Genomic DNA, 22676 nt, shown 5'->3' with positions numbered 1-22676 from the left:
CTATTGCCAATTTGATATTATGGTACATGACTTTTCTTCTCGGCTACACCCAATCTATCTCCAACTTTCGTCTGCATGATCAGCTATCAAACACCCTGTATATATATATATAATTATATATATATATAAAATAAAAAGAAAAAGCTATATAAACATAGGTCCAGAAATAAATCGTTTCCGAATTATAGCCACTTTTATGTTAAAATATCGTAATTTATTTTTCATGATCATTTATCATAATTTGAAACTATTCATTTTTTTTATATTTTCTTGTTTGGTCATATGATGCTTCATGATATTTATATTTGTATACATATATTGTACACAGATGCCTTTTAGTATTTATATTTGTATATACTCTGAATAGCGCACAGTACGATAACATTAGACCGTTGAACATGTTGTTATTCCACCTTTAGATACGGATGTTACATTCTTCATTTGATTTCAATATTGGTAAGATTTCTAATTATTCATTTCTTCGATACACTTTTTAACTCTCGTTTTCTCTATTTCTTATTTAAGGAACTATAAAAAATAAATTATGATATTTTAACATAAAAGTGGCTATAACTCGGAAACGATTTATTTCCGGACCTATGTTTATATAGCTTTTTCTTTTTCTTTTTTGGTATCAAATTACCTCCCGAAATACTGCGGGCGAATTACCGGACACTCTGTATATAAAATGCATTGTATATAAGTATAGCAGTTGAATAATGGAATAAATAATTTATAATATTAGTATAGAATTAATCATGCAATAGTACAGTACATATATATGCTGCTTGTATTATTTCTATAATATTATATATAAACATTTTTATGTAATTTTTGTTTTGTATACATCCACATATATTCACATACATACACATACGCAACACACGCACACACATATTGCTTAAAATAAATCTACTGTATTTAATATTTTATAAAATATTTTATTTTATTTTCGACATAGGCAAGACGATATACTGTAGAAGATAAAATGTTTTGTTTGGGCATTTATCGTAGATCCCGTTCCTCCTATAATTTTGTGTCCAAATATTTACTGTGTCCTTCATATACTACTCTAAATACGCAATTAAATCGCATTTCAATCGATACTGGATATAATAAGATTATTGGAAAATATCTCAAATCAAGTGCAAAAAAAATGTATTTAAAAGATTTATATATTGTATTATACTTGCTTGGGATGAAATGGCTATTCAACCAGCACTTACATATGATGTTAAAAGCGACAAAATTATTGGATTTGAAGATTGGGGAATGAGGCGAACAAGAAGATTTGCAGACCATGCTATTGTATTCTATATCAGGTGTTTAGCATCTGATCATAAAATGCCTGTTGGATATGGTTTTTGTAATAGTGCAACAACGTATATTCAACTTTCGAGATGTGTGAAGGAATGGCTGAAATATTTGCAACAATGTGGTTTTAAGCCGATAGCAACTGTTTGCGACCAAGGAGGGCCAAATATAGCGACAATAAATACATTATTTGAAGAAAGTCGCGCACAATATTTAAGACATAATAGTATGTTTTTTTATTTACATATTATATTTATACCGTTTATTTATTATAATATAATATTGACACAACTATTTTCTTTTTTCAGAAGTACTGCAGCTAGATAATATATTTTATGTGGGAGACAATCCTATTGTGCCTTTATATGATTTCGTACATCTTCAAAAAGGTATTCGTAATAACCTTTTAGACAATGATTTACTTCTTGATAAAGATGCCAAATCTTCAGAACATGAAAGTCAATGTGCTTCTTGGGATGATATCATAGCAGCATATGCAATCGACCAAAAATGCTTTCCACATCGGCGAAAGATGAAAAAATTAACAGATAGTCATATTTTTCCACACTTAATTCCAAAAATGAAAGTAAAGTTTGCGGTGCAAGTCATAAGCCATACTGTAGCAAACTTTATGCATATGATACTTACTTTCAATAAAGAAGGTAAAATAATAATTTAATTTATGAAGCAATTAATTTTATTTACTTTAATATAAAAAAAACAATGTGTTGTTTACATAGTTTTGTTTTATTATAGGTGTCGTGCAAACAGAATATGGTACCATGCATTTGTCCAAAAATGCCTCCACCACAGCAGAAGCACTATTCTTCTTTGACGACCTATTCTATTCGTTCAATGGAAGTTGTGAGCAAGGATTCAGCATTATTATCACACCAAATAGCGGCCATTTAAAATTTTGGTCAGAAACATTGCGCAAACTGAAAAAAATGGAATTTGTTGAAAAGAATAGCTACAAACCTTTAAGAAGAAATAAGCCAAAGTGTTTAGTTAACTGGAAACAAACAATTCAAGGTGCACAATGTTTATGGCAAATGCTTCAGAAATGCGGGTTTACCAAACTCAATTTAAAATATTTAAATCAAGATCCTGTCGAAAATTTATTTAGTCAAATAAGAAATCATGGACATCAAAATACAAATCCAACATCATATTTATTTGGTACATCATTTAAAGCAATATTAACGTGCAATCTAACATCGAAGCACTCCATATCAGCAAATTGTGAAAAAGATAAAGAAAGTTTTTTTTACCGTTAATGGCTTTAATGCGTGCAAAAGAAATTGAAAATCCAGAAGAAGGTGAAAGAAAGGTAGAATGCGATGAAGCCGCTATTACATTAGATGAAGGAAAATCAGATAACTCACATAGTTCGTACATAGACGCAAAAAAGATTATTAATATAGTCAGGAAGAAGTGTAAAATTATATGTGTTGAATGTACTGCAATAATGGAAAACGAAAACACTATACAAATGATGAATCGTGCTATAGAAATAGCTGAAAACAGATTTGCAGATTTCTGCTATAAGACAAAAATTAAAAATAAACTTTTAACTATATTCAGTCAGATATTTTCCACAGCACGTTTTCACTGTACTGATGTGCAGAACATTTTGCTTAACACTCTTGCACAATATTTTCTAATAGAATGGAGCAACATAATAAATAAAATTATGCGAGGACAAATAAAAGATGACCACAATAAAACTTACATATATTATGAGGCACGTAGGATGTCATTGAAATATTGCAAGAAAAGTAAGAAAAATATAATTAACAAATAATATTTCCAAACTATTATTATAGTATGTATTAAAATATAATTAAAATATGTTTTTGTTGCAGGGTCATGAAAAAAATAATTATTACAATTATTTTATTAATAATTTATTATAACTTTCATAATAAAATGATTATTGCATTTAAATAAAACAATATGAAACATTTTCTTTTTTTCTCGTACAGTTCAACATTGCAAATAAATATATTAATGTTTTATAAATACAACGTGTACCATATATGTGCGCGTACCCACATTGAAAGGATTTTTCTATCTCACTCACTCGCACCATAAGTTTTAGGTTCTCTCTCACTCACACTCACTCACACTATGCATCTTAGTTCTTGTTCGTGAGCCTGTCACTCAGTGAGGGCGCTGCAAACACTAGGACTGTGATACCAATAGGAGTTTATAACCCCTGGATATAACTTTCAAGGCGCAACAAGAACGAGGAGGGTGCGGGAGGGGGATATGTAACAAATGAAAAAGTCTCAAACATATACATGCAGTACCAACATATGTACACACACCACACACGCGGGAGAGGTGCAAGGGGGAGCCTTCGGCCCCCCCTCCCGCACCCTCCCTTGTGTGTGTGTGTATGTGTATACACATGTTTGAGACATTTTCATATATTAAACATATTAATCTTTAGCTCATGTATCAGTGGTTATTTTTGTGGTTATTTGTGTAATAACCACTGATACATGAGCTAAAAATTCATATGTTTAATATATGAAAATGTCTTTGGGGAGAGGGCTTCGCCCCTCTCCAACATGTACTATTTTACACTTTTCGACTAAAAAGAACAGACCATAAGTCTCTGTATTACCGACATGACAGATTTCCTAACCTCGCGTGTGTCACTTTTTAAACTGCTTATTTCTCGCAAACTAGAGTCGAGCGACCATTTTTACTTGCAGATTCGGCTTCTACACGTCAAAATACACAAGATAGGTGAGTTTGAGCGAAATCCAAGGTGAGACCCGTCTACTAAATAATTACCAGTTACAATTTAAGTTATACTTATATATATTATAAAAATACGTATATCTAATAATTAATTGAATTAATTTTTACACTTTAGATTGTACTTACTTCGTCATATTTTTGCATACAATTGCAAATATTTATTATAAATTAAATAAATGACTGTAATACATGCGAAATGTTGGCGTTCGCAAACTCACAAAAAGAGATACAGGAAAACGGTGATGTGATTGGCTGAATATTACGACAGTAGAGTAATATCTAATGAACTATATTCGCTTTCTTAAGCCAACGGCACACGGTGCTTGTTTTCGTGCTGGATTGCTTGCTGGATGAAAATACTGCATTCTGATTGGTGTATTTCCATCCATCTTCGGAAAAGTACCAATCAGAACGCAGTATTTTCATCCAACAAGCAATCCAGCACGAAAACAAGCACCGTGTGCCACTGGTTTTAGCGACGTCGGAATCATATTATCGAATCATATCGATATTGTATCGCTAGATCGAGTTACAGAATAGTTTCATCGTTATACCATCGTTAGAACAGGCAACAACGTCGCTATTTTAACGGTAGCGACATTGTCGTTAGGAAGTTACAGAATAGGCCTACAGTGGTGCGATTCTGTAACTCGTTATTGGAGTTAACGACACTTTCGTTATCGTTGCGCAGCTTTTGTATACCGTAGAAAAGCTGCGCAACGATAACGAAAGTGTCGTTAACTCCAATAACGAGTTACAGAATCGCGGTACTGTGCTACGATTCTGTAACTCGTTATTGGAGTTAACGACAGTTTCGTTATTGTTGCGCAGCTTTTCTACGGTATACAAAAGCTGCGCAACAATAACGAAAGTGTCATAACTGCAATAACGAGTTACAGAATCGCGGTAGCACAGTCGATTATGACAAAAATAATCAACTGTGGTTGATCCATTTCTTAGGGCTAGAGCACAGACTTCTTATTGCTTACTGCCATTGTAGACGACGCTTAAATTTTACATTGTTGAAATAGTAAACTGAAAAAATAAATAAAACGTACATATGTAAATATATTGTGATGTGATGTGTAATTAAAATGAAAATAAATAAAAGTCAAATAATAATAAGGTGAAAAAACTTATATGATATAAATAAAAAAGAAATATGGATAAATTATCCTTATAAAAAATTAATACTGATTCTATAATAAATCGGCGAGTGACAAATTACTGTGGCTTTGTAATTTTATAACTTTCATAAAAATAAAATAAAATAAAAGTATTGAGCAACAATAATCACTCACTAATGTATTACAGCCAGAGAGAGAGAGAGTATATATTTTCTAGGAAGATATTATATAAATAAACAAAAGTGAATTCTCAGTTTTGTGTCATGTCTAAATAAATATAACTCAATTCATTGTGGTTTCATTCTTTGAATTGGAATTAATTTGTCATCACCAACTGAAAAATAAAACCTGTAGGAGACGATGGAAGCATGCAAAGAAGAGGATAGAAAGAAGTAAAATGAAGGATGGACAAGTGTCAGATAAGTAGCTAATATTCTAAACCTGTACCAATGTATATTATTTACGTCTCAAGGCTCGTCTATAATAGCTATAAGAATAAAGCTGTAACGTAAGCTGTCAGCGAATGAAAATGTTTCATTTTGTCTTGCCACCTTACAGCCTTACTCTTACAGCTAATGTAGACGAGCCTTTAAAGATACACGAATATGCAATACAAAGTATATATTTTTCTAGGAAGATATTATTATATAAATGAATAAAAGTGAATTCTCAGTTTTGTGTCATGCCTAGATAAATATAACTCAACTTGTTGCGGTTTCATTCTTCAAATTGGAATTTGTCATTGCCAACTGGAAAATAAAACCTGTAGGAGACGATGGAAGCATGCAAAAGAGAGGTTAAAAAGAAGTAAAATGAAAGATGGACAAATGTCAGATAAGTAGCTAATATTCTAAACTTGTACCAATGTATATTATTTATGTCTTAAAGATGCATGAATATGCAATACAAACATATTATGCTATTTATGTGAGCATTATAATTTTAGATATTGGATCAATTCTTTTCTTCGATTAATGGTTTTGTTTCAGCTTTGGGAGATATAATGTTTGTTGAAATGTTCCAAAGGATTAATTCGTAATAGAAATAATCCAGCCACCCAAGACGAAAATGATGATTGATCCAGCCAGCAAAAACAAGTCTGATGATTGACCCGTTCAGCAAATGCAGAATCTTTGCCAATATCTTAATACCACAACAAACCTGATTGTAAGTACTGTAAGAAAAGGCACAAAAAACAATTATTACAGTTAAGAAAATTAATCAAGTAATCTTACAAGCCTTTGGTGTTATACATGTTACATGTGCATCCATATTACGCTTGTTATATGAGTATATTATTTCAGGTTAGGTTCGATATACGTAAAAGATATACTGCAGATACATAGATGCATATTGGGTCACATCGATCCTATTGAATTGTTATCACTTTTGTAGGAAGCAGACTGGGATGTGATTGAATAGCGAACAAGCCATCAGGTTGCATCCACCAGCTAAGTGAGTACATTTTTTTCTTCCGTTCCACTGATATATTTCTCACGAGTATTGATCTCTGAAAATCATTTTTCATAGATATGCAGTTGTCGTACAAGCTGGTACATGTACATCCGAAGGAAAGCTCCCATATAAGCGACTGGTTACGTCAAACCGCTAACCGACTGCGAAAATCAAGTATGAAGTGTATGAAGAAGGAACCAGAAAGCTGTGTGTACGATATATTTTGATATATCGTAGATTTATAAACATATCTGCCCAATTCGTTGAAACGTTATTTAAATTAATATCTTGTTATGTTCTCTAAAAGTTGTCAATTAATTTTAACGCGAGCCCGTGTAAATACGAATCTTTGATATTGCTCTATATGGTAGACTTTAATTTATAATATTCAATTTATAATTTTTAAGTGTGCATGTATACGCAAAAGCCTTTGATATTATAGAATAACGGAATAATAAAATATTAAAATAAGGTTAAAATATATTTATTAATTTCTTTCTTTGTTCCCAACGAACTGACTCAACTTATTTAAAATTAACAACGAATCAACATTTTGCACATCTTTTTCTATTTCACGCTAAATAGTTTTCAAAGCAATTTCTTCTCTGACTTCCATTAATTCGATGATTTTGAGATTTCCGAAAGTCAGTCAGTTAGTAAAAGTCAGGGCGCTGTTGTAATAACATATTCTTGAGATTAAATAGAGCAAAAAAGTCTAGTACCACTTTTTTCCGACAAATAGGTAGCGAGATATCGCAAGTAAAATATTGAAAAAGTTGTCAAATATGTCAAAAAATATTAGGCAAATAAAAAAATGTTTCAGACAAAAGTTGTTCAAATTAATTGGTAGAAAAAGGCGGTGTAATAAAAAATTGGGGTTTCTGTTTAAGAAAAGTAATGATCAGTGAATATTACGAAAGTAGTGCCATTTGTAAACAAAATGATATAGCTATTTTACATCTCCCTTGAAATCATATAATTTTTGTTCGATACATTTTTTCTAAAACGCTTGGTTTTCGGGATATTTTACCGGCCCGGGACTTTTTCCTCACCCTGTATATATATATATATATATATATATATATATATACAGGATGAAGAAAAAACCCTGGGACCCCTGAAAATTTCGAAAAATATACACTTTATAAAAAAATGTTTCAGAATTCAAAAGTTGTAGCGTTGAAAAAGATCTATTAACCGATCTTAACAATTTGACCTTGGGTGGCGTCATCAAGGTCAGGACAAGGTCACCCCGGATTTTTTAAATGGAACTCCCAATTTTTTATTGCATATTCTTATAGCCCTTCTTCAGACCTTTTCAAATCACTATGGTTTTATCCAATTTGAATAAGCTGTTCCGAAGTTATCGAGTTTTTTTAAAGTAAGATATCTAGCCAACTAAGGCAAGATCGGAGGATAATTTGGCCAACTAAGGCAAGATCGTAGGATGATCCAGTCAATTAAGGCAAGATCGAAGGATGATCCAGCCAACTAAGGCAAGATCGTAGGATGATCTAGCCAACTAAGGCAAGATCGGAGGATGATCCAGCCAACTAAGGCAAGATCGTAGGATAATCCGGCCAACTAAGGCAAGATCGGAGGATGATCCAGCCAACTAAAGCAAGATCGTAGGATGATCCGGCCAACTAAGGCAAGGTCGGGAGTTGTCCGGCCAACTAAGGTAATACTAGAAAGCTTTAAAGTAATTGTTCAAAATGTCCGCCATCAACAGTTTGATAATAAGCTAATCTATCATAAAAAGATGAAACGGCTTTTTGAATGTAATCAGCAGGGATGAGAGCAGCTTCATCAAGAATTCGATTTCATAAGTCATCCAAATTTTGTGGTTTCGTTTTGTAAACTCTATCTTTTAAATGGCCCCACAGGAAGTAATCGTTAGATGATAAATCGGGTGATCGAGGAGACCATTCTATAGGTCCTCTTCTACCTATTCATCGATGAGGAAATACTGTGTCCAGATAATTACGGACGTCCCTTCCGTAATGTGTGGGAGGGGGCACCATCTTGTTGGAACCATATATGCTCGAAGTTGTCACCCATGATTGCTTGTATCGCTGGAACTATTTCGTTTCTTAGCATATTCTCATATTTTATCGCTATTAGATTTCCGTTAATAAAGTGTGGACCTATGAGAACATTATTCAAAATGCCTACCCAAACATTCACTTTTTGTGGATACTGCGTGTGTGTTTCTTCAATCCAGTGAGGATTTGTATCTGACCAAAATCTACAATTGTGTCGATTAACGTGACCATTTAACTGAAATGTTGCCTCATCTGAAAATACTACATTTGATAGATAGTTAGGATCTTCAGCTATTCTTTCCATCATCAAATCACAAAATACAATTCGCCTATCAAAATCATCTTCATTTAGCTCTTGTACAAGATGAATCTTATAAAGATGAAATTTATTCATTTTCAATATTTTGTCAGACGCCCACTCCATCTACAAGTAGCATAATTTAACAGATTGTCAACCGCCTTTTCCATTATACTAAGTGGTAAACTTAATTCCTGCCGTTTCTTCGTTTCTAAAATTGATTTATTTCGAAAGGAAAGTGAATGAACCATAATCAAAGTAATTTCTTCCATTTCTTACTACTTTTTCCCATTTTCCAGACAATAAATTGCCAATCTGTTAAATAATACTACTTGAAAATGGAGTGGGCGTTAGACTTGCGTCAAGTCATACCACGACTTCAATCCTTTCCAGAACTATAACGTTGATTCGACATTGAAATAGTCGATGTAACGTTGAATAAACGTTAATTCATCCCTCATCGAGGAGACCGGGTCGAGCAAACGGTGTGGTTTTGACTGAGTTAGGCAAGTTCAACAATGGCTACGTTCAGCAGAGAAAGCTGCTTCGTAATTCTCATAAAATTCGTGAATTCGATTGGGGTGCATCTTTTGGATTCAGCCAAATTTAAAAACATACGCCAATTAGATTCACGAATTTTATAGAGTTGCAAAGCAGCTTCACCTGTCGAACGCAATCAATAGCGACTTCTCAGTTAAACCTACGTCATATGCCCAAGCATACGCATTTAGCTCAATGTGCCCGAACTCGAACTCTACCTCTTATTGATCCACATGATTTAGAATCCCAACGCAGAGCTCTGATTAGGATAGCATGCCGAGAGGAAGTGGCATTGCTTCCCTTATTCCACCTCTTCGTATTCTAGTTTCAAATCGCGACGTGAGCGTTTGATCAGGATCACACGTGAAAGTTGAACCTTACTATGGCGTACAGTCATGGACAGAAGAGTTGTCAGGTCTTTATAGTGAGTTTCTGGGCGCATTCTGTCTTGACGAAAACGAAAGCTTCTGCTCTGTCACGCCTGAACAGTCATCGATTGAAAAATAGAGAAAGTATGTCATTTAAATATGTCATTTAATAAAATGTATCAACAATAAATATGACATATAAAAACAGGCTCGGGCATCCAATATGTTTTATAAAAATGAAAAGCAAAAGAAGAATATTGAAAATCTTCCACCCGAGTGACGAAAATGATTTCGACAAAGTCAGATTTATTTTGTGAAATGGCCATGCCGTACAAAATGCCAGGTAGATCACGGAAATGACGGATTTTATAGAGCCCAAAATCGCATTTTTATTAGGTAAGAAAAAGTACGCAGCAAACACAATATTGCATGTAACGTGCATGTTAGTTATAATTTCCTATTTAACAATATAACTGTTATATAACCGTTACATAACATTTATATTGTTGAGTAAGACTCGGGTGGTCACCCAATCAGGTGGAAGATTTTCAATATTCTTCTTTTGTTTTTCATTTTTACAAAACTTATTGGATGCCCGGGCCTGTTTCTATATGTCAAATTTATTGTTGATATATTTTATTAAATGACATATTTAAATGACATATTATCTCTATTCTTCAATCGATGACTGTGCAGGCGTGTCAGAGCAGAAGCTCCCATTCTAGTCAAGACAGAATGCGTCCCGAAACTCATTATAAAAACTTGACAACCTTTCTGTCCATGACTGTACGCCATAGTAAGGTTCAACTTTCACGTGTGATCCTGATGAAACGCTCACGTCGCGATTTGAATCTAGGATACGAAGAGGTGGAATAAGGGACGCAATGCCACTTCCTCTCGATATGCTATCCTAATCAGAGCTCTGCGTTGGGATTCTAAATCATGTGGATCAATAAGAGGTAGAGTTCGAGTTCGGGCACACTGAGCTAAATGCGTATGCTTGGGCATATGACGTAGGTTTAACTGAGAAGTCGCTATTTATTGCGTTCGACAGGAGAAGCTGCTTTGTAATTCTCATAAAATTCGTGAATCTAATTGGCGTATGTTTTTAAATTTGGCTGAATCCAAAAGATGCACCCCAATCGCATTCACGAATTTTATGAGAATTACGAAGCAGCTTTTCCTGTCGAACGCAATCAGTAGCGAGTTCTCTGTTAAACCTACATCATATGCCCAAGCATGTGCATTTAGCTCAGTGTGCCCGAACTCGGACTCTACCTCTTATTGGTCCACATGATTTAGAATCCCAACGCAGAGCTCTAATTAGGATAGCATGCCGAGAGGAAGTGGCATTGCGTCCCTTATTCCACCTCTTCGTATCCTAGTTTCAAATCGCGACGTGAGTGTTTGATCAGGATCACACGTGAAAGTTGGACCTTACTATGGCGTACAGTCATGGACAGAAAGGTTGTCAGGTTTTTATAATGAGTTTCGGGACGTATTCTGTCTTGACGAGAATGGGAGCTTCTGCTCTGACATGCCTGCACAGTCATCGATTGAAGAATAGAGATAATATGTCATTTAATAAAATATATGAACAATAAATTTGACATATAGAAACAGGCCCGGGCATCCAATAAGTTTTGTAAAAATGAAAAACAAAAGAAGAATATTGAAAATCTTCCACCTGATTGGGTGACCACCCGAGTCTTACTCAACAATATAAATGTTATGTAACGGTTATATAACAGTTATATTGTTAAATAGGAAATTATAACTAACATGCACGTTACATGCAATATTGTGTTTGCTGCTTACTTTTTCTTACCTAATAAAAATGCGATTTTGGGCTCTATAAAATTCGTCATTTTCGTGATCTGCCTCGCACTTTGTACGGCATGGCCATTTCACAAAATAAATCTGATTTTGTCGAAATCATTTTCGTCACTCGGGTGGAAGATTTTCAATATTCTTCTTTTGTTTTTCAATTTTTAGAAAACATATTGGATGCCCGAGCCTGTTTCTATATGTCAAATTTATTGTTGATATATTTTATTAAATGACATATTTAAATGACATATTTTCTCTATTCTTCAGTCGATGACTGTGCATGTGTGTCAGAGCAGAATCTCTCGTTTTCGTCAAGACAGAATGCGCCCAGAAACTCACTATAAAGACCTGACAACTCTTCTGTCCATGACTGTACGCCATAGTAAGGTTCAACTTTCACGTGTGATCCTGATCAAACGCTCACGTCGCGATTTGAAACTAGAATACGAAGAGGTGGAATAAGGGAAGCAATGCCACTTCCTCTCGGCATGCTATCCTAATCAGAGCTCTGCGTTGGGATTCTAAATCATGTGGATCAATAAGAGGTAGAGTTCGAGTTCGGGCACATTGAGCTAAATGCGTATGCTTGGGCATATGACGTAGGTTTAACTGAGAAGTCGCTATTGATTGCGTTCGACAGGTGAAGCTGCTTTGCAACTCTATAAATTCGTGAATCTAATTGGCGTATGTTTTTAAATTTGGCTGAATCCAAAAGATGCACCCCAATCGAATTCACGAATTTTATGAGAATTACGAAGCAGCTTCTCCTGTCGAACGCAATCAATAGCGACTTCTCAGTTAAACCTACGTCATATGCCCAAGCATACGTATTTAGCTCAGTGTGCCCGAACTCGAACTCTACCTCTTATTGGTCCACATGATTTAGAATCCCAACGCAGAGCTCTGATTAGGATAGCATGCCGAGAGGAAGTGGCATTGCGTCCCTTATTCCACCTCTTCGTATCCTAGTTTCAAATCGCGACGTGAGCGTTTGATCAGGATCACACGTGAAAGTTGAACCTTACTATGGCGTACAGTCATGGACAGAAGAGTTGTCAGGTCTTTATAGTGAGTTTCTGGGCGCATTCTGTCTTGACGAGAATGGGAGCTTCTGCTCTGACACGCCTGCACAGTCATCGATTGAAGAATAGAGATAATATATCATTTAAATATGTCATTTAATACAGTATATCAACAATAAATTTTACATATAGAAACAGGCCCGGGTATGCAATAAGTTTTGTAAAAATGAAAAACAAAAGAAGAATATTGAAAATCTTCCACCTGATTGGGTGACCAGCCGAGTCTTACTCAACAATATAAATGTTATGTAACGGTTATATAACAGTTATATTGTTAAATAGGAAATTATAACTAACATGCACGTTACATGCAATATTGTGTTTGCTGCTTACTTTTTCTTACCTAATAAAAATGCGATTTTGGGCTCTATAAAATTCGTCATTTTCGTGATCTGCCTCGCACTTTGTACGGCATGGCCATTTCACAAAATAAATCTGATTTTGTCGAAATCATTTTCGTCACTCGGGTGGAAGATTTTCAATATTCTTCTTTTGTTTTTCAATTTTTAGAAAACATATTGGATGCCCGAGCCTGTTTCTATATGTCAAATTTATTGTTGATATATTTTATTAAATGACATATTTAAATGACATATTTTCTCTATTCTTCAGTCGATGACTGTGCATGTGTGTCAGAGCAGAATCTCTCGTTTTCGTCAAGACAGAATGAGTCTCGAAACTCACTATAAAAACCTGACAACCTTTCTGTTCATGACTGTACGCCATAGTAAGGTTCAACTTTCACGTGTGATCCTGATCAAACGCACACGTCGCGATTTGAAACTAGAATACAAAGAGGTGGAATAAGAGAAGCAATGCCACTTCCTCTCGTCATGCTATCCTAATCAGAGCTCTGCGTTGGGATTCTAAATCATGTGGATCAATAAGAGGTAGAGTTCGAGTTCGGGCACACTGAGCTAAATGCGTATGCTTGGGCATATGACGTAGGTTTAACTGAGAAGTCGCTATTGATTGCGTTCGACAGGAGAAGCTGCTTTGCAACTCTATAAAATTCGTGAATCTAATTGGCGTATGTTTTCAAATTTGGCTGAATCCAAAAGATGCACCCCAATCGGATTCACGAATTTTATGAGAATTACGAAGCAGCTTTTCCTGTCGAACGCAATCAATAGCGAGTTCTCTGTTAAACCTACATCATATGTCCAAGCATGTGCATTTAGCTCAGTGTGCCCGAACTCGGACTCTACCTCTTATTGGTCCACATGATTTAGAATCCCAACGCAGAGCTCTGATTAGGATAGCATGTCGAGAGGAAGTGGCATTGCATCCCTTATTCCACCTCTTCGTATCCTAGTTTCAAATCGCGACGTGAGCGTTTGATCAGGATCACACGTGAAAGTTGGACTTACTATGGCGTACAGTCATGGACGGAAAGGTTGTCAGGTTTTTATAATGAGTTTCGGGACGCATTCTGTCTTGACGAGAATGGGAGCTTCTGCTCTGACACGCCTGCACAGTCATCGATTGAAGAATAGAGATAATATGTCATTTAAATATGTCATTTAATAAAATATATCAACAATAAATTTGACATATAGAAACAGGCCCGGGCATCCAATAAGTTTTGTAAAAATGTAAAACAAAAGAAGAATATTGAAAATCTTCCACCTGATTGGGTGACCACTCGAGTCTTACTCAACAATATAAATGTTATATAACGGTTATATAACAGTTATATTGTTAAATAGGAAATTATAACTAACATGCACGTTACATGCAATATTGTGTTTGCTGCGTACTTTTTCTTACCTAATAAAAATGCGATTTTGGGCTCTATAAAATCCCTCATTTCCGTGATCTACCTGGCATTTTGTACGGCATGGCCATTTCACAAAATAAATCTGATTTTGTCGAAATCATTTTCGTCACTCGGGTGGAAGATTTTCAATATTTTTCTTTTGTTTTTCAATTTTTGGAAAACATATTGGATGCCCGAGCCTGTTTCTATATGTCAAATTTATTGTTGATATATTTTATTAAATGACATATTTAAATGACATATTTTCTCTATTCTTCAATCGATGACTGTGCATGTGTGTGAGAGCAGAAGCTCTCATTTTCGTCAAGACGGAATGAGTCTCGAAACTCATTATAAAAACCTGACAACCTTTCTGTTCATGACTGTACGCCATAGTAAGGTTCAACTTTCACGTGTGATCCTGATCAAACGCTCACGTCGCGATTTGAAACTAGGATACGAAGAGGTGGAATAAGGGACATAATGCCACTTCCTCTCGACATGCTATCCCAATCAGAGCTCTGCGTTGGGATTCTGAATCATGAGGACCAATAAGAGGTAGAGTTCGAGTTCGGGCATACTGAGCTAAATGCGTATGCTTGGGCATATGACGTAGATTTAACTGAGAAGTGGCTATTATTGGCCACGTTTGCACCGTATACTTAGGCCGCGGCCTATACCTCAAATTCGACCTAAATTATTTAGGCCGTCTGCTGTAAATACTTGGTAGATCACCTCATCTAGCTTTAGGTCAAGTCTCGAATTTTAGTGACCTGACCTAAAATAGGACGTATGCTTTTTCGGTGTAAACACGCAACGCGACCTAAGAACTCGACCTAAAGTGCATTGAAGTTGATATTGGTGTGTAAAGATTTGTTTGTGCATAAAGAAAAACAAATACATAAAATGTCTTGCAGCGGCGGTTCTCAACAAGATGAAAGTTTGTAAGTAATAATGTCTTTGCTAATGAAAGTAATATAAATAGAACTTGAAAGTATAAATTAACCTCAAAAATATTTTATTCAATAGCTGTGAAAAGAAACGTAAAGGCTCTAATTGGACTGTAGAGGAAACAAGAACTTTTATTGCTGTTTGTATTGAAAAGAGGATAATGCAAATGATGGATGGAAAACGCTTTGAGCACATAGATATTTATAACTCATTAGAGTCTTCGATGAAGGAGATGGGTTTTATAAAAAATGGTGCTCAAATGAAAATAAAATTAAAATATCTAAAAGAAATGTATCTTAAGTGTAAAAGAAATAATAATGTCAGTGGTGCTGCTCGTCAAACGTTTCTTTTTTATGATGAAATGGAACAACTACTTGGCGGAAGGCCATCAGCCCAAGCTAATGAAGATACTGGTATAGATTCAAGCAATATTGTTCGAGGTATGAATAATCTTTTTGTTAGGTTTATTTATTACTCATAAAAGCAATAATGTGCATTTATATGATTCTAGAAGAAAATGAGGAAGAAATATTTGAAGTTGAAGATGATGTGAATGCTGTAGCAAATGAAATAGAGAATAGTGAAAATATACCTATGATGAATAATATTCCATCCTCAAAAAAACGAAAAACAGGTCAGTATTATTAAACATCTCATCAAAAGATTAAGTAAAGAATATATAAAAATTCGATGCTTATAACTATATAATATAGATTCTAATAATTTTAGTTTCTAGATAAGGCCACTTAAAATCATTGTTCGTATATTTTTAGGTCGCAACACAAACATGAAACTGGCAGAGAATTTTACTGAAGTTTTTGCAAAAAGACAGGCGGAAGAAATGCACAGAGTTATGACAGATCAAATGTGTATATTTGATGAAACTATAAATAAACAAATAGAGAATCAATGTCAATGGGAAAAAGAGATGATGGAAAAAGAACACGAACATCAAATTATGATGTTTGACAACTTCTTAAAAGTATTAGGAGCAACGCAAACTGCCAACATCCAATATCCTCAGTTTTCACAAATTCCAGTGCGTACATTTTCAACTGCTCAACATTTGTATCCGTCACAATTGTCACCATCTTCGTTATCACGCTCACCAACACCATCCTCACCTTTTACAATAATTCCTTCTCCGTTATCATCGCCAACTTCCATATATTTTCAAGAAACAAATGTATCAGTGCATTCACCAGGATCGTCAAGCTCATCTTCATATGATGCAGATAATAATAACAAAAGGAAACATACATAACTTAAATATACATTACATATAAATATAAATATTTTATTTCTGTTTCTTACATTTATAAGTGTTTATTTATAAGTGTTATGTACTATATACTATTTATAAGTGTTATGTACGTATAAATAAATATAAACGAATGTTCTATTTCTACTTTTATATTTACTTTATTACAAAAATGTACATTTATTTTATAAGAATAAAATACTAAATATGAACAGAATATCTTATTTTAATATACTTGCACGCAACGGATAATTATGACAAATAATCTGTTAAATATTTTCGAATAGTTGACCCAGATATGTCATCACGTTCTCGATGTATAGCATTAACAGGTTGCGGGTACATTATTTCCGCTTCAATCATATCATTCAGCCATTGCTGAATAAATTGTTCCTTCCTACATTCGAGAAAATTTTGCAAAATGCAGCAGACACTAGTAATATGTGGAATGAATGTATAGTTTACATCAATTCTTTTTAAAAATATTCTCCAACGTGCTTTTAAACGGCCGAATGCTATTTCTACAACAACTCTTGCAGAGTTTAAATATACATTAAAGGATTCTTGTGCTGCTGTTACGTTACCAGGATAACTTTTTATTAACCATGGTAATAGCGGATATGCTGGGTCACCAATAATTAGGTAAGGTACTTCTAAGCCACTAATATTTCTTATAACCTTCAATAAAAAATATATAATGATTTTAAATTGTAAGCAAAGTATAAATATATTTTTCATATAAATAATTATTAAATTTTTAATCTTACCTGTGGAATAATATTTTCAACATCTTTATATAAACTCGAATCTTTAAAAACAGCAGCATCATGAGTGCTCCCAGGATGACGAATACAAATATTTCTAAACCTATAAACAATACTTTGATTAATAATGTATCAGTTATTTTACCGTTATTAAGAAATTAAATGTTAATATGTACCTGTATTTGTTATCAACAATGGCTTGCCAAACATATGAGGGCCAACCCTTACGATTAACAAAATCTCGATAGCCTTCTGCAGGAGCCAAAATGGGTATGTGCGAACCATCAATATCCAATAATTTGTGGGATATGTGATATTTTTTCAAAATCCATAGCTATTTCTGCAGCTTCGTGTATATTCGGCATTTGAAGATAATCTTTCATCATTAATTCATTTATACCATTTACAACTCTATAGAGACACTTTTTCACTGTTGATTTGTGAATGCCAAATACATTTCCCACGACACGATATTCTGCACAACTTGCTAATTTGTATAAAGCGACAGCAACTTGCTTTTCTATTGATAACGGTTCTCTTGATTTTAACATAACAGGCTTAGGCTTCAAAGCAGGTTGTAACAAAAAACATAACTTATTGAAAGTTTCCTTGCACATTCGAAAACTCTCTATCCAGTCTCTATCTGAGTCTCTATCTCTCTATCTGAGTCTGTATACGTACATAGCACTATTTCATTCCAAAAATTATTGCTTCTCAGTTTCATCCATAAACTTCTTTCAGCCTGTATCACGTCCAAATATATTTCCAAAATGTTGGCCATAGGAAACATTCTCATATATTCCACATGTAATATTTTCTGCATCCTGTGCAGTTGTCGAATTTTGTCCCACATTTTTTTTCTTTCTCGCATAATTTTCCAGTACACAATATATCTCCTATTTCTTTCAAATATAAAAAACGTGTAAATATGTTGTGTAGATGCCATTTTGAAGGTTAAGATAAGCCGGACCAAAGTGGACTAAATACAACCTCCTCAATTTTTAAGTCTTTTTCGGTGTAAACAGTTAGGGACTAAACCTGCTTAGGCCATGGCATAGTTCAAGTCGCAATTAGGTCGTACGGTGTAAACGTGGCCATTGATTGCGTTCGACAGGAAAAGCTGCTTTGCAACTCTATAAAATTCGTGAATCTAATTGGCGTATATTTTTAAATTTGGATGAATCCAAAAGCATGCACCCCAATCGGATTCACGAATTTTATGAGAATTACAAAGCAGCTTCTCCTGTCGAACGCAATCAATAGCGAGTTCTCAGTAAAAACTACGTCATATGCCTAAGCATGCGCATTTAGTTCAGTGTGCCTGAACTCGGACTCTACCTCTTATTGGTCCACATGATTTAGAATCCCAAAACAGAGCTCTGATTAGGATAGCATATCGAGAGGAAGTGGCATTGCGTCCCTTATTCCACCTCTTCGTATCCTAGATTCAAATCGCGACGTGAGCGTTTCATCAGGATCACACGTGAAAGTTGAACCTTACTATGGCGTACAGTCATGGACAGAAAGGTTGTCAAGTTTTTATAATGAGTTTCGGGACGCATTCTGTCTTGACGAGAATGGGAGCTTCTGCTCTGACACGCCTGCACAGTCATCGATTGAAGAATAGAGATAATATGTCATTTAAATATGTCATTTAATAAAATATATGAACAATAAATTTGACATATAGAAACAGGCCCGGGCATCCAATAAGTTTTGTAAAAATGAAAAACAAAAGAAGAATATTGAAAATCTTCCACCTGATTGGGTGACCACCCGAGTCTTACTCAACAATATAAATGTTATATAACAGTTATATAACAGTTATATTATTAAGTAGGAAATTATAACTAACATGCATGTTACATGCATTATTGTGTTTGCTGCATACTTTTTCTTACCTAACAAAAATGCGATTTTGGGCTCTATAAAATCCGTCATTTCCGTGATCTACCTCGTATTTTGTACGGCATGGCCATTTCACAAAATAAATCTGATTTTGTCGAAATCATTTTCGTCACTCGGGTGGAAGATTTTCAATATTCTTCTTTTGTTTTTCATTTTTACAAAACATATTTAATGCCCGAGCCTATTTTTATATGTCAAATTTATTGTTGATATATTTTATTAAATGACATATTTAAATGACATACTTTCTCTATTCTTCAATCGATGACTATGCATGTGTGTCAGAGCAGAAGCTTTCATTTTCGTCAAGACAGAATGCGTCTCGAAACCAGAGAGTAACCTGAGAGCGGCCAATACGACATTTTCTGCGACACCGACTTTCCGCACTGGGAAAAGACGCCATCTGCATCCATTTTGAGAGGGGAACTACGATAGTACATCCACTTTCAGGTCTCGGTGGTAAAATCTGCATATAGTGGAAGTCCATGCTACATCCACTTTCAAGCGGTTTATGTCCGTGCTGCAATGACAGTTGCCATCTCTATGCCAGACTATGCCCGGTGGTCTAAAAAGAGCGAGGGAGAGGGGGAAAGGAGCAGAAAAATTAAAAGTACGTATTAAATGTTAAATCTTCGAATATATATTGCCGTATCAAAGTCTCTTCTATAATAAACAATTTGACATGTATGGAGACGCATGATGTATCGTTGTCCGTGTCCCGTTCACTTCGTCTTGTTTTTTAATTCAGCATCCCGTTCGCTCCGGACATTCGCTCGTGGCACTGACAGTGGCCGTCGGTGAGCATTCAATCCGCTCGGAGGAGCACTTGTTATTCACGTAATTAACGTGACGAGACTCCGATTATAAATATCCCGCGAGTCGACGAAATATTTGAACTTTTAAAAAAAGCATCAAAGAAAATCAGGTTAATGTTGTCATGGGTAAAATCTCACCCCGGTATATATTTTCTTATTTTCGAAATAAAAAAAGCCAAACGAATGCAATTAAATGTTATTTATCATCATTTAATATTAAATGAAAAATAGAAGAGTTATTGTCCGCAGCGGATAATCTCCCTGTATAAAATGTCGAACTGAAACATATTAAAAAGTATTGACATTTTGAATACGTCTGAATTCTGCTTTCTGATCCGAAGAAAGGGAAAATAAAAAGTATTAGTTCCCATTAAATTTCACCGCGCTAAATCCGAGATGGCAGTAGTGAATGCTTCGCATTAACAAGGATTCAATTCGTTTCAAATATGCCTTGTATTCAATCGCAATCGATAATTTTTAAATGCGAACTTTCGTATTGAAAAATATTCACTTCTTCTCCTAATCGTTTTCGGATTCAGAGGCATACAAGATTTTCACGTTCTATTCCCCGTCGCATTAAAAAATATTCACCCGCGATCCAATCTGAGAGCAGAATTCACGACAAAATCTCGTGAATGCGAAACAATACTTTTATATGACATTTTATACAGGACTAATATTTAATAAGAGCGCGACTAAATTCGCATAGGATGAAATTCCATTCTTTAACGCTACCATGACCTTTAATTATTCTCTGAAAACGGCGTCACAACAACTTACACTCTTTTTTTTTTTGGTTACGCAGGGGAAATCCATCATGGATACCCCCGGCCCCTTGGGGGGGGGCCGGGGGTTATGTCAGACTCTTACTGATTAAAACTCCTGCGGGATGCCTACCTGTCGGACCGAGGAGGGGGGAGTCAGGGGAACTATTCCCATATTCCCTTCCCAACCCCTCCGGCCCCAGGGCTCGATTGTCGAGCCCCTGCCATCATTTACCGCGCCTTGTTCTACAAAGGGAATCCAGGGCGCGGTCCCGGTCGGTCTGGGACCGACCGATTGGCCTTCTGGTTTCACCTATGGGGTGAGGGGGCATCCGCCCTCACCCCTTACCCCCCTCTCCTTGTCGGGGAGGTGGGTTTTTTGGGGAGTGGGCCGTCCCCAAACGGGCGCCACTCCCCCCTAACCTAACCTTTCCGTGGCAGGGGGCATCCATCTTTCACCACTATGTGGAGAAAGAGCCGGGTCCCCCCCGCCGACGGAGTCGGGCCCGGGGCGGCCGAGGAGGAGGGTTTGAATCCCCGCTAGTCGAGGTTCCCTCCTCCTCCTCCTCGGCCGATATCCCCCCGGACCCGCTGTCTATGACTCCCCCTGGGTCGCCCGCCACCCCGTCGTCGCCGGCGACGACGGGTTTGGTGTGGCCGGCGCTTCCTCTCGGCGGCCTCCTTCTTGGACATTACGTCCCTGCAGAAGAAGGTCGCCGCTTCCCATCCCTCTTCGCTCCCGCACATGACCGCGACCATGCGCGGGAGCGAGATCGCCCCGTCGCGCCACCCCAATGCCCCGGCCAGGATACGGCGCTCCCCCTCCCAGGCCGTACAATCGGCCAGGGTATGGAGCGCCGTGTCCATCAGCACAAGGCGGTGGTGGCATCTAATGGTGGGCTCCTTCCCTATTCGGTGCAGATACTTGCCAAAACACCCATGGCCAGTGAGTATCTGCACCAGATGGAAGGACAATCCGCATCCCCTCCTGCCTGCAAACTCCGGCAGGTAGGGGCGGACGGCCTCCGCTGTTTCGGGCCCGTACCCCCGTGGGTCGGACAATTTGTCCGCCTACATTGTGTGGGTACGGGCCACAGCTTGAGACTTCAAGGCCCGCACGTTCCCGGCTCTTAGGCCCCCCCCCCTCGTGAAGCTCCTTGATCCTCTAATAGAGGATTCTGCGTTCCTCCGCAATGAGCTCCACGGGAGGGAAGCCAGCCAGGGTGATCGCCGCCATATACGAGACCGTGCTGTACGATCTTGTCATCTTGACCATCATTGGCCTCAACGCCTGCCTCAGCCTCCTTTGGCCCTCTCGCCAGGCGTTGAGCTGGGGCGCCCATATTGGCGCCCCGTATAATGCGATCGACAGCACGGCCATCGTATATAGGCGGCGAGCCCTCCATCCTGGGCCCCCAAGGTTGCGCTGCAGGCTGGCTACCGCCACTGTCGCATTGCGCACCCTGGGGGCCAGGTCCCTAAAGTGCGGGCCGAAATCCCAGCGGCCGTCCAGCGTCAGGCCGAGATACTTGATCGTCGGCCCGACGCGGATGCGGACGCCATCGACTAGAATCTCAGGTCTAGGCCGCCTGGGTCTCAGGCGGCGCCCCTCGACTGCCGTCG

The 22676-nt window shown here is 36.7% G+C and overlaps 3 protein-coding genes and 1 long non-coding RNA gene across 5 annotated transcripts; 3 read left to right on the top strand and 1 right to left on the bottom strand.

Moving 5' to 3' along the window:
- The first annotated feature begins 920 nt into the window (after positions 1–920).
- LOC105189352 (uncharacterized) lies at positions 921–3091 on the top strand. Of its 2 annotated transcripts, XM_025301347.1 has the most exons (4): positions 922–1540; positions 1623–1703; positions 1764–1976; positions 2071–3091. In XM_025301347.1, the coding sequence occupies exons 1-4, from the start codon at positions 1204–1206 to the stop codon at positions 2589–2591; spliced, it is 1152 nt and encodes a 383-aa protein (XP_025157132.1). In that variant the 5' UTR covers positions 922–1203; the 3' UTR covers positions 2592–3091. The 2 variants fall into 2 exon arrangements, with proteins under 2 accessions (XP_025157125.1, XP_025157132.1); XM_025301340.1 differs by having other exon boundaries at positions 921–1540; positions 1623–1976.
- A 2281-nt stretch (positions 3092–5372) lies between these two features.
- Positions 5373–7134, top strand: LOC112589156 (uncharacterized). Its single transcript, XR_003113324.1, has 3 exons — positions 5373–6380; positions 6518–6668; positions 6744–7134. It is a non-coding gene; the product is annotated as an uncharacterized LOC112589156 (long non-coding RNA).
- Positions 7135–15168: 8034 nt separating this feature from the next.
- Positions 15169–16912, top strand: LOC112588088 (uncharacterized). Its single transcript, XM_025301330.1, has 4 exons — positions 15169–15534; positions 15620–15981; positions 16053–16175; positions 16315–16912. The coding sequence occupies exons 1-4, from the start codon at positions 15497–15499 to the stop codon at positions 16803–16805; spliced, it is 1014 nt and encodes a 337-aa protein (XP_025157115.1). The 5' UTR covers positions 15169–15496; the 3' UTR covers positions 16806–16912.
- Positions 16913–17009: 97 nt separating this feature from the next.
- LOC105185619 (protein ALP1-like) lies at positions 17010–22459 on the bottom strand. Its single transcript, XM_025301318.1, has 4 exons — positions 22295–22459; positions 17743–17900; positions 17570–17669; positions 17010–17480 (listed from the first exon to the last, which is right to left on the bottom strand). The coding sequence occupies exons 1-4, from the start codon at positions 22457–22459 to the stop codon at positions 17055–17057; spliced, it is 849 nt and encodes a 282-aa protein (XP_025157103.1). The 3' UTR covers positions 17010–17054.
- Positions 22460–22676: the final 217 nt, after the last annotated feature.

Source organism: Harpegnathos saltator, unplaced genomic scaffold, assembly GCF_003227715.2.
Source record: "Harpegnathos saltator strain DR-91 unplaced genomic scaffold, Hsal_v8.6 scaffold113, whole genome shotgun sequence".
Taxonomy (NCBI): Eukaryota; Metazoa; Arthropoda; class Insecta; order Hymenoptera; family Formicidae; genus Harpegnathos; species Harpegnathos saltator.
This window is presented reverse-complemented; position numbering and strand designations above follow the sequence as displayed.

Excerpts from the sequence above, each read along its gene's own strand:
- LOC112588088 (XM_025301330.1), top strand. The coding sequence starts at position 15,497 with ATGTCTTGCAGCGGCGGTTCTCAACAAGATGAAAGTTT. Across the intron at positions 15,535-15,619 it reads TCTCAACAAGATGAAAGTTT|CTGTGAAAAGAAACGTAAAG; the intron begins GTAAGTAATAAT and ends TTTATTCAATAG. Across the intron at positions 16,176-16,314 it reads CTCAAAAAAACGAAAAACAG|GTCGCAACACAAACATGAAA; the intron begins GTCAGTATTATT and ends GTATATTTTTAG.
- LOC105189352 (XM_025301340.1), top strand. The coding sequence starts at position 1,204 with ATGGCTATTCAACCAGCACTTACATATGATGTTAAAAGCGACAAAATT. Across the intron at positions 1,541-1,622 it reads ACAATATTTAAGACATAATA|AAGTACTGCAGCTAGATAAT; the intron begins GTATGTTTTTTT and ends TTCTTTTTTCAG. Across the intron at positions 1,977-2,070 it reads ACTTACTTTCAATAAAGAAG|GTGTCGTGCAAACAGAATAT; the intron begins GTAAAATAATAA and ends GTTTTATTATAG.
- LOC105185619 (XM_025301318.1), bottom strand. The coding sequence starts at position 22,459 with ATGGAGGGCTCGCCGCCTATATACGATGGCCGTGCTGTCGATCGCATT. Across the intron at positions 17,901-22,294 it reads AGATCGTACAGCACGGTCTC|CTATGGATTTTGAAAAAATA; the intron begins GTATATGGCGGC and ends CTGCAGAAATAG. Across the intron at positions 17,670-17,742 it reads ATTGTTGATAACAAATACAG|GTTTAGAAATATTTGTATTC; the intron begins GTACATATTAAC and ends TATTGTTTATAG.